The 12,255-nt window shown below is 39.0% G+C and overlaps 1 protein-coding gene across 2 annotated transcripts in view; it reads right to left on the minus strand.

The window, feature by feature from the left end:
• Positions 1-208: 208 nt before the first annotated feature.
• LOC129092309 (echinoderm microtubule-associated protein-like 6) overlaps positions 209-12,255 on the minus strand; it is a 68,421-nt gene continuing 56,374 nt past the window's right edge. The window contains exons 31-45 of one of the 2 annotated variants that reach the window (XM_054600216.1): positions 10,811-10,889; positions 10,602-10,731; positions 9,552-9,650; positions 8,704-8,724; positions 7,037-7,210; positions 6,138-6,346; positions 5,234-5,391; positions 4,527-4,641; positions 4,252-4,440; positions 3,368-3,540; positions 2,173-2,335; positions 1,858-1,961; positions 1,565-1,718; positions 708-808; positions 209-233 (exon numbers count right to left, since the gene is read on the minus strand). In XM_054600216.1, coding sequence (XP_054456191.1) covers positions 209-233; positions 708-808; positions 1,565-1,718; positions 1,858-1,961; positions 2,173-2,335; positions 3,368-3,540; positions 4,252-4,440; positions 4,527-4,641; positions 5,234-5,391; positions 6,138-6,346; positions 7,037-7,210; positions 8,704-8,724; positions 9,552-9,650; positions 10,602-10,731; positions 10,811-10,889 — 1,894 coding nt within the window. The remainder of the gene's footprint in view (positions 234-707; positions 809-1,564; positions 1,719-1,857; positions 1,962-2,172; positions 2,336-3,367; positions 3,541-4,251; positions 4,441-4,526; positions 4,642-5,233; positions 5,392-6,137; positions 6,347-7,036; positions 7,211-8,703; positions 8,725-9,551; positions 9,651-10,601; positions 10,732-10,810; positions 10,890-12,255) is intronic. The other variant, XM_054600217.1, reaches the window with a different exon arrangement.

The following is a 12,255-nucleotide window of genomic DNA, read 5'->3' on the forward strand; positions in this document are numbered from 1 at the left end:
TGACTCTTCTGGTTTCTTCTTCATTTGTTCATTTTCAGGGTCATGTGAACCACCATGAAGCGTCTCAGGTGTTCGACTGCAGTCTGAAGTTGTCTGCCTCTAAAAACAAAGTTTAAAGGTTGCAGGTTCGATTCCCTCCAGATCCACTTGTGGTGCTGTTAAGGCGCTTTGGATAAAAGCGTCGCCAGGCGGCAGCAGTCTCTGCATTTTACAGGCATTTCCACACAAACACACTGAAACACACAAAGAGACGTTAACACAGTTTAACTGATTGGATCTAATTCATAGGAAGATTTATTTGACGCATCATGAAGAGACAAGCTGTGTGAAGTGAACTGACTACATTTACATTCACACTCTATTCTGAATATGACAATATTACAAATTTGATATTGCCCATCATTTAACATCATATTCCGTTTGGATATTCTGAATCAGGTCTTATTCTGAATGGAGCATTTTCAGATTAAGATATGTAGGATATGCAGGTATTATTCAGGTTTTAGGGGCATTGTTAGACATGTATACAGTGCATTCAGGATATGCGTCTTGATATTTTTACAGAACTTACAGAACCAGCTCTGTGTTTTGTACACAAACCAACTAGTCAATAGTTTGCAAAGCTGGACAGACATGCATGCCCAAATAATGTTTCATGTTTGTAAGTATGAAACAGGTGTCTGTTATTAATCAGTGATCAGTTTTACCTGCAGTCGTCTCCTCCTGTGCTGATCACATATTTGTCTTCATGGGAGAAGCGTATATTGGTCACATGAGCCGAGTGGCCGAGGTAGCGCTTGTGTTTGGCCTGCAGACAGAAAGGTGGGACAGTCAGCACTCCCCCAGTTTGAAAAAACAGACATAATTACCAGCACGGGACCAAAGCAATGTACTGCTGTGGACGAGGGCAGCAGCAAAACATATTGTAGCCACCTATAACATATATATATATATATATATATATATATATATATATATATATATATATATATATATATATATATATATATATATATATATATATATATATATATATATATATATATATATATATATACAACATAAAAGTTGCTGGTCTCATACGGCTGCCTTTTTGGTGGCCTTTTTTTTATAGGTGCATTTTGTATATATAATATTACTTACATTATATTTATTTACATTTTGCTAAGTGCCTTATGGGCTGTTAGACTCATACAACATATACTAAACAATACAGTTTATTTTGTATTTTTATATATTGCATTCATAACTTAAAATAAGTCCAAAGTAACTTTTGGTGGTTTCATAATACAGGACACAGCGTTCAACATAAAAACAGCTGCCTTTTTGCAGCCTTTTTTGGGGGGACGGTCTGTCTAACTTTTAACTTGGGTGCAAAATATATAACTTTTGTGCACAAGACATGGATAACAAAGGTATTATGTTTTTTTTTACCTGTATTTTAATCCTTTTACCGCCAAAAAATTGAATGAAAGTAAAGAATTTGGTAGGAAATGTAGAAGTCTTGTTGTACCATTGCGTAACTTCATTTTTGAGACTTCAAATGTGAATGTCGGTGACTCACAAACTTCTCTGTGCAGGGAAAGTCGAACAGTTTGACCAATCCGAAGTCGTCACCGGTGACGACGTTCATACCGGCGTGAGACACACACGCACAGTTCACTTCAGCTTTGTCTGCGTTTCGCGGCCAAATCCCCAAAACTTCATCCCCCAGAATGCTGTGGGAGAGAAAAGACAAGTTTTGTTTCAAAACTAGTAATATACTATATACTATATTGTAAAGTGTGTTTATATATGTGAATGTCTTTTATTCCTATTCATATCTTTTGTAACAACTTTAATGTTCAAAAAAAAAACCTGGTCCAGGTTGCCCAGGTGATTCTGTCGATGATGGTCTGGTCGTCCACCGACTTCCCTGAAGGAACCTCAAACACCTGCCGCTTATAAGCTCCTGTGGACACCTTCACACACATGCACACACACGTACACACACGTACACACACACACACACACACACACACACACACACACACACACACACACACACACAGAATGTTAGGTTTCTAGGTCATAGATAGATACTTTTTACAGTATATACTGTGTATATTTGTATATATACTTTATATACAGTGTTTGTACATATATCATATGTATACGTGTTTGTGTGTATACCTGTATGTAGCAGCTGTCAGCAGAGAAGTCCAGCTGCAGGATGAAAGCAGGGATGTCGCTGCAGTAAACCAGGCGGCTCAGAGTCGGTCCTCCGCTCACATCGTAGATATCCACCGTGTTCTCCACAGAACCGACCGCCAACAGCCGCCGGTCCGGACTGAATCTGCACACACACACACACACACACACACACACACACACACACACACACACACACACACACACACACACACACACACACACACACACACACACACACACACACACACACACACACACACACAGTTCACTCAAACAGAAGATACAGCACTACTCCATTAACATGCCCCTTATATCCTTAATTCTCACACTCAGCTTAATATAAAGAATATATTTTTACATATATATTTTGTTGTTTGTTTTCTAAATGTTCAGTGTTGTAAAAATCCTTTTGGTTTCATGCCACTTGGAATTTAGTTTCTCAGTTCTTGGTTGTAGTATTTTTTTTTGTATTTCAGTAGTGGCATTTAAAATGTACACTAGTACAGTACAAGTATACAAGTAGAAGTCCATTAACCAAGTACAAATTTGAGGTACTTATACTTTACGTTTTTTCCTCATGCTTCTTTCTGCCTCTAGTCCACTACATTTATCTAAAAGCTTTATTTTACAAATAAAGATTAAAGAATATGAAAGAAAAAAAAATATGAAGAGTTTATTAGAGTCTAATTTCATGGTTCTGCTTCACAAGTTTGTAATGTTGATGCTTTTCCTTTTAATAATGTTAATGATTGTAAGGTTATTGTACTAATGTTGAGCTTTGGGCTGTTAGACTTGACAAAACAAACATTATGTCACTTTGGGCTCTGGGGAATAGCGACGGCATTTCTCACTATTTTTACAAACCAAACAATCGATTAATGGAGAAAATGATCAGCAATTTAATCCATAATGAAAATCATAATTAGTTAATAGTTTAAAATGAGATCAACCTCAACCAATCACAGCAGTTAAATACTATTTTTAAATTAATGAATGAGTAATAATAATCTAATGATATAATAATATAATAGTATAACAGTCAAAGTTGACTTTTTTTTTTTTTTCACAGTGTGGTATTAGTACTTTACTTAAGGAAATGATTTGAATACTTCATCTACCTCTGGTTTATTTTTAATTGCAATAAACATAAACCAAACTCCACTATCTCTCCTACCGGATGTCCTGGATGGCAACACTTCGATCTCGTTTCTTCGCCCACATCTTCAGCGAGTTGGCGAGGAGGAGGAGGAACTCGCCGTTCTTCATCCCCACAGCCAGCATCTCTCCGTCCGCACTGTAGCTCACACACCGAGCCGCGTGGCCGACACACACCTTGTTCAACAATTTCTACAAAAAGAGAGAGAAAAAGAAACAAGAACTACTTTAATATACTAGAATCAAAAGAACATTGATCTCTTTTTATAAATAAATATCCCTCTGGAGAGTTTAGAGGAAGGATATTATTATGTCCCGTGACAGTGACTGTGTGATTTTTTAAACCTTTTGAGTCACCAGTTTTTTATATTTCTGTCTGTGGACTTTGTCACATCGATAGCATCGGGATGTGCAGTGACCAGGACAGGAGAGCTCTACAGAGGGGTGATTTAAACCGCCCAGAACATTTTTGTCCCCCATCTACAGAGCATCAGTTATATTGGTGACAAGGGGTGCCTGCAAAGAGCTCAAAGGATATCAAAAACACAATACCCACCCAGTCTCAGCCTGTTCACCCGGCTTATGTTTCGTATATATTGCTAATTATTGTGCAACCACTGAAAAGCAATCCAGCGTCAGTAGGATGACTTTGATACCTGCTTGTTCTAGGCTTCTCTTTATTTGATAGGCGGAGCTTTGTCAAGAGGCTGCAGTGCCTTGAAAAGAAAATCTGCATTGTTTAAAGTCTTTGTTTATTCATATTATCCTTTGTTATGGATTCATTATTATAAAGTATCTTTTACCAGTTAGATGGTGGCGTTATGTGTGTGTGTGTGTGTGTGTGTGTGTGTGTGTGTGTGTGTGTGTGTGTGTGTGTGTGTGTGTGTGTGTGTGTGTGTGTACCTTGTCAGTGAGGTCCCACAGTCGGATGGTGGCGTCGTCACTGGCGGTGATGCAGAGCTCTTTCGTAGGATGAGCAGTCAGACCCCAGATGCCTCCCCGAGCGTGACTGTCCAGCAGCAAGTTGGACGCTGCGTTCTTCTCCCCGACCTCGATGATCTCACCGTCCTTCGTCCCCACCAGGATCTTACCCTGAGGAAGATGAAGACGAAGAGTAAGATCTGTCCTGATGGAGGGACAACAACTGAGGGGTGGAGATCAAAATCAAAACTTCTCACTTTGCCTCTGCAGACGGATCGGACACACTCCACCTGCTGCCCCGTCTCCAGCTGGAAGGCTCGACAACGTTTCATCTCCTGATCCCAGAGCTTCACCGCACCGCCCTCCTTAGTCCTGACACACACACACACACACACACACACACACACACACACACACACACACACACACACACATACACACACACACACATACAGCAATATCATTTCATCATATTGTATTTAGTCTTTGGGCACATGGGACCACTTTCGTCTATACGTGCCCAAAGACTAAATATGGTGTAGATATGTACAGTGTTGATGAGTGTATTTTTGTCACAAATCTAGCGAGGTCTATGGGAGCTAACGAACGCCACATCTACACAAGTTTCCATGGTACATCCATAAACTCATTTCAATTTGTGTCTCGAACAAATCAATCAACGTCATCATGTCTTCTTAAACAGAGATGATTGATAACAACCTGAACCTTTTATCCCAATTATAAGAAAGTAATTCATAATTCCAGGTTTGTTTTTGTTGAATTCAATGCTCCTCCCTAGTCTCATGTAGAGAGATTCAAACTGTGACTTAGTGTTTTATTATACAAGCAAAAGTGTTTAAATATAATAGAAAATAGTTGCAGTGGAAGCTGCTGTTTGACAGGTTTTTCGATGAAGTAAAATGACATCTGTTCATTAGTAATAATCTGTTGTTGTGTTACTCACGGCCTCTCCTTGCCGCCGGTGACGATGAGTCCGTCTCTCAGCGTGGTGTACATGGTGAAGACCGGCCCGGTGTGAGCCTTCGCCACCACCCTCAGCAGGTAGTGATCCCGCCACACGTACACGTCCCCGTTAATGGCTCCAGTGAACGTCAAGTTATTCTGCAAAATGTCACTGGTTATAGAGCTGAACTCTGTAACACCTAATAAATAATCAGATTTCCATATGATTAAAATAGTAGTAATTCTTATAGACAAAGACTCAATACCTTAATTTTATCAATATTGATATTGCATATATATATAAATATAAATATTATATAATATATATAAATATAAATATAATAAATATATATAGTTTTGGACTTAGAAGTGAAGTACAGAGGTAAGGAGCACTGCTTTGTTTGCTTTGTGTTTGAGAGAGCGAGGGGAAGAAAAGGCTGAATTTAATGTTAATGTAAGTTGGTAATAATAATAATTTGTTATCGTTCATCAACGTTAAGAAACTTCAAGGTATTCGGTACAGCACACCCTATTTCCTCACACTTTCTTTTGATTTCCGCCACCTGAGCGGGTTGTTTGTCTCAGAAGCATCGGTGTCTTTTCGGCCCGGTCTAATATCTGACCTTTGTGTAAACCTACAGACCTCTGTCTGAATGAACACCGATGTTATAGCATATTTGTTTACTGTTCCAGCTTGATAAAGGTGGAAAAGCAGGGTCCTAACTGACCACTGGTCTGTGCTTGGGCCTTAAAAAACCTGACACATTTGAATACTGTTTGGAAGTTGATTACCATGGTAACAGTCAAAGCTTTCAAGGATTTCTCAAAGCATTTGGGTCCCGTTTCAGGTGATGTGAGCAGAGATTCTACAAATAACAACAATAATAATCCTGCAGGTGACTCACAGCCCCGAAGGCGACAGACAGCATCGTCTGCATCCTGCCGTCCTCCACCGTCCCCACCACGCCCTTCTTGTACATCAGAGCGCCGCCGGCCAGCGTCCAGAACTTTACATGTTTAATTCCCACCGACACAAACTGGGAGTCCGAGTCCGGCCGAAACTCCACCACGAAGATCCGGTCCGGGTGTCCGGCTCTACTGCACACCTTGGACCCTGAAGTGGAGTTATTTTAAATGTATTTTAATTACTCTTCTTACATCATGTAAACACCCACATCTTGTCATCTGTTCTTTCTTTGACACACAAAAAAAAACATACTTTTAACCTTAGTCAGTTTAACCACATAAGCAAAAATGTCTTATGGTAATATTATAATACTTTTGCCAGTTTTGCATAGACCAACACATTAATTGTAGCTTTTAATAAAAAATTAAACCGCATATATGAACAAAAATTCAACAATTTCAGTATTACTGTATGTATTGTCACTAAGTACATGCACTCAAGTACTGCCCTAAAGTACAAATGTGAGGTACTTGTACTTTTTTTTTCCTTTAATGACACTTTCTTCTTCTTCTTTTAAACTATATTTATCTGACAGCTTTAGTTACTTTACAAATTAACAATTTCCCACATAAAACATATGAGGATTTTATTAATTATGCTTTATAAATGAAACACCCCAACAGTTTATACAAGTACAGCTAAAACTATTAGTCCATTAACCAATAAGTTAATTGAAATAAAATGTATTGGAAAATATATTTATGGTTGGAGTCATTTTTCATGTTAAAACATTTCATAGTTCCAGATTTGGAACATTTTCAAAACATGGACTTTTACTTTTACTCCACCACTGACTGTGTGTGTATTTCAATGGTTTAGTGGTTAGACCAGTCTGACCTTCCTGCCAGCGCCACACAGTGATGGTGTGTTCAGGTTCCACTCCAACAGACAGCAGCAGCTTCCCTGTGGCGCTGAAGTTAACGTAGCCGACGCCTTTAGTGTGAGGACAGCGGAGGATGGACAGAGTCTGTTTACTCATCGCATCCCACACATGGATGGAAGGAGTGGTGCCTACGTAACGATCAAGAGACACGAGGACAGAAGAGAGAGAACAGAGTCAGGTTTTATCATGTCACAGTATTAATATAGTGTCACAGAAACAGAGCAGCGAGAGGGATCAATGTAGCCTACAAACACCCTGAGAACCAGACCAACATCAGTGCTTCACTGTGAAAACATTTCACTGGTATCATCAACAAATCAGTGTTTGGATCAATATCATGTTTTCCTGTTGGCTTCAGTTGATTTCATTCCAGAGACTAAAAGCTAACCACAAGAGGACAAACAATAAGCAAACACAGGTGCTGTGAAGCTGCACTATCAAATAAACCCTAAAATAATCTTAAAAAAGAAAATAGTTTCCTCTTTCATTATTAATGAAAAAGTATGAGTATGTAACATCCTTCTTTTAAACAAAAACCTACACCACTGTTGAAAATGTTTGTAATCTCCTGCCACAAAGCTTGATTTGGCTGAGAAGACTACATACAGTATATGGAGGGTCCTCCATGTTTTTAGGTTGTAGAAGTCCTCTTTACAAATATGTTATTTTGAATGAAGGGTTTGTTATGTAAAAGGAGAACAGAAAAAAAACTGTGCAATGGTTAAAAAAGATGTTGACAATAGAAAAGAAACTGGAAGTTTAGCATCAAAATAGGCTAGTGTAGGGTTAAAGCTAATGGAACTGGATCAGGGAATATCTGCTGAATGGTAAATGGGTTTTAACATTTGTATATCACTTCTCTTGTCTTCCACCAATCTAAGTGTCTAATCACAGTTTAAACCTACTCAAACTGCCCACTAGGGACCAAAAAACAGCTTCCCAAATATTTGGAGCCCAAATGCACCTTTGTGGTTCAATAATGATCAAGAGTCACTTCCGCTTTTTGGGACTGAAAACAAATTCAAATTCGTAAATCAAACAGTGTTTTTCACTGTCATGCAACACTATGGAGACATAAACTAAATGGAAGTTTGAATCATTTAATATTTCTTCTTTTTTGACCAAAACTATTTTAAAGGAAAATAACACATTTGGTGTCTGGAATATACTGTTTTTTATTTTTTATTTCTAATAGATAAGATTTAAAGAAACACAAAATTATCATTATAACAGCTGATTTCAAACTTATTAACAGTGACGTACAATAGTAAACTTCCCCTACAGATAATTCTGATACGAGCACCAGGAGAAACTGATTCTTTAAATGTTTTATGTTCCCTGTGGTTTCTCAACTTGGCATGGGAAAGTCTGCTGTGTGAAAACTCGAATGTAGAACAATTAGGATGAATTTCTGCGTCTCTCAAATATATATTTAATACTCTGATAAAAGAATAAATGAGCATGCTGATGGTGTTTCAGGTCACTGCTTGTTGATTTTAATCAACCTGAACTGAAACCAAAATCTGTCTGCAAGGAGAGAAATCCTGAAGTAACTGCTAAAACTCTGCCGCTGGTCTCTGGGTGTCAGGGTGTTTGGGGGGCGGTTTGGTTTGGTTTTTACCTGGCAGTTCACTGACGTCACCTGAGGTGTTGTGAGAGAGACGGCAACAAATGAGGCCAGCCAAAACACACACACACGGAAAAAAACAAAACAAAACAAATAAAACAGGTAAAAACCTGAGGTGAGTTGTTTCAAAGAGGCTCAGCTGTGACAGTAAAGAGAGATATGAATGAGTGAGTCTTGCTGCTTAAATCAATGTTAAAATAATCAGCAGATTTATACATAATTTAAATAATAATTATTAAGTTTGAAATGAGTTCCCCCTAAACCGTCTACAACAGGAAAATCTTGGTTTAAAATTAATACATGAGTTATAATAATCTAATGATATAACATTAATTAGAATATTGGTCACAGGGGATATTTTTACACTTTCAATACTTTAAGTACATACTTTTACTGAAGTAACATTTAAATGCAGGTACTTTACTTGTTACAGAGTATTTTTTTCACTGTGGAATTAGCTGACAACTGAACTTTTACACAATAAGGCCAAACTTAATGAAAGCCCCTCTCCTGCTCTCTACGCTCCTTTCTGCAAAAATATTCTCCTTTTTCAAATTAACTTTCATTTTCTGCTGATTTCCTTTTAAAGACAAATCTTCCTCAGTGTTCAGTGTTATTAGTTTCTATTCATTCAGTGGAAAACAAGTAAAGCAAGCAGGTCAAACATGAAACAGAGGAGAGAAAAGCAGGACTCATTGAGCTCAGATGAGTTAGTAGAGAAACAGAGAAACATGCAGAAACACACACACACACACACACACACACACACACACACACACACACACACACACACACACACACACACACACACACACACACACACACACACACTCTCAGTGTACCGATCTGTCCGGTGGCGATGACATTTTTGTATTTCGGGTGCTGATTGGCGGTCAGAGAGAGGATGTCATCAGTGTGTTCCAGGTAGAAACTCTGGGTTCCTGCAGCACAAGAAGTCACATGAACATATCACTATGATCTCAAAGGTCGCAGATCCGATTCCCAGCAGCAGCAACTCCGTCAACTACTGAATCTCTTAACTACTTTTTAATGTTGAGAGGATTTAATAAAAAATGTAAATAAACAAATTATGTTTCATTATGGCTTAAGCTACCTGGCAGTACATGAAGTATGAAGTAATGCATCATAACTATAATCCAATAATATTTCCGAAATGGCATCAATTGGTTTGTTTGCAGATTGCGACCAATTTACTCAATCCTTCTTTTTCATGACAACGGTAACATGACTTTCCAAGTGCAAAACAGCGGTAGAACCATTCGCCTCGCTCTGAGGCTTCCCTTAATACCACTACTTTAGGAGAAACAGAAGTCAGACTGCGGCTGGCGGTAAAACAGGTTTACACTCTGCAGCTCCAGTTACCACAGTTTCACAACCGTGTCGGAGAACTACAGCGGAATACAGGTAACAAAGAAGTGCAAAAAAAGTGTTTGGTTTGTCCGTTGCATTAGAAACATGGCGGTGCAACATGGCTGACTCCGTGAAGAGGAGCTGCTCACTATGTAAATAGGACGAGTTCATTCTGAGCTACCAAAACACAAAGTATTTTTTTATTTCAGGTAATTATACACTGATTAAAACATAGTTATGGATATTATATTTAATTTCTGTAAATAGATCCCCCTAAATCCAACACACTGGTCCTTTAAAGATAAGATCTGAGTACTTCTTCCTCATCTGCATGACCTTCTCATAATTTTTGGACGTGTTCACAAACATTAAGTATGTCATGGGCTCAGTTAACTGAAAAGGATACACTGGTACAGGAGGATGGAAATCAATAGACATAAGAGGAGACATAACAAACAAAATAACTCGATCAATCACATAAGGTCAAAAGTGTGGTTTTATGACTGCGTTGCCGTGGTTACCAGTGGAGAGACTGTGGACGATGGCGGTGGTAGCAGTGTGGTACACGATGTCGGTGCCGTCGTTGAGGTAGTGCAAGTTGTTGCGACAATCGTAGCCCCGAAAACCAAACACGTGATCCAAAACCATGTCCTACAAGAGAAAGGAGGAGACGTGAACAAGAGGGCAGACAGACTGAGAGAGAGAGAGACAGGTAGTGAGACAGACAGACCTCCACCAGCCTCTTCTTCTTGGAGATGTTGTTCTTCTGGAGTTTCTCAGGCTGCGGCGCCGCTCGACTCACCGGAGGCCTGGAGGATCAATCAGACTATTAATCCACTAATCAATCAACCTCCATCAAAGACGGGCGGAGGAACAGTCAGTGAGACGGCATGTTCAGTCTGAAGACAGACAGGACAGACATGAGACAGGACAGACGGTCAAGTCGGCCACAGACAGATGGGTTCATCTTCCTGTGATCTTTCTGTCACAAAACCTACTCGTGATATGAATAATGAGTACTTAATAACTCGTAAGTAGTAGTAGGAAGCAAACTAAAAGTTGGACACAAGTAGTAATGAGATTATAACACTAAAATGTGAGATTCTGAGATTATAAATCCAGACAGTTTGAGTTAATGCCAACACGCACACACACACACGCGCGCGCACACATAATGAAGAGGCATTACAACAGTAACAGGTGGACAGGTGTTACCTGGATCCCCTGGACAGCAGAGGGATAGAACCAAGGTACAGAGCTTTAGAAAACACACACACACACGCACACACACTCACACACACACACCTCTTCATATACAAACACAACAACACACTAACTCAAACACACCTAAAGGCCTCATGCCTCAGATAAACTATAATGTGACTAGCTGTGTGCTTTAGCTACATGCTAACAAAAATACTACCATGCTAATCGTCCTTGCTTTTGTTTTCAGGCTGTCGGGCTATCGTGCTGACTGTGTTAACATGCTGACATGCACAGTAGCTCTAAGAAGCCCCCCTTCAGACAACCATACCATACCATACCATGCTCTAAGCTTAGGAACCACTGTTCCCATAATGCTTCACTTCAGGAAGTATAATGTTGACAGGTTCTATTAGTTAGTTGTGGACGAGCTGAATTACTTTGATCGTGAAGAAAATTTTATAAAAATACTTTATGTTTTTCAAAGCAATCATTAAGTCAAGAAAAAGAACAGAGCATTGATAAGAGTAGCTCCTTGCAGTAGTAAAATTCCTAAAAACATCTATCATCACCACAGGGCCACCGTAGTTCTCGGACACGCTTGGAAATGCAGGGGTGAGTGGAGGATGATATTGCTGCTTGCAATCTGCAACCTCACCACTAGATGCCACTAAATCTCACACACTGTTCCTTTAAAAATATCAACAACTTTAAACTTAAGTTTCTTTACTTTTTCTAGACGTTTACTGATGCTTTATTTGCCATCACTGAAGCCAAACCTGTTGCTTTATTGTTTGAGTTTTATTTACCGTGTAAAGTGCTTTGTTTCATTTTTATCTATTTATTTAAGTTGATCGAAGGCCAAAGGAACCAGCTGATTTTGGCGTCGTTAATAAACCTAATCCTCATTCATTTCATACTGGAATAAAATGAAGGGCAGAGAATGCAGGAAGATCATTAAATCAGGATTTT

This window comes from Anoplopoma fimbria, chromosome 6, assembly GCF_027596085.1.
Source record: "Anoplopoma fimbria isolate UVic2021 breed Golden Eagle Sablefish chromosome 6, Afim_UVic_2022, whole genome shotgun sequence".
Taxonomy (NCBI): domain Eukaryota; kingdom Metazoa; phylum Chordata; class Actinopteri; order Perciformes; family Anoplopomatidae; genus Anoplopoma; species Anoplopoma fimbria.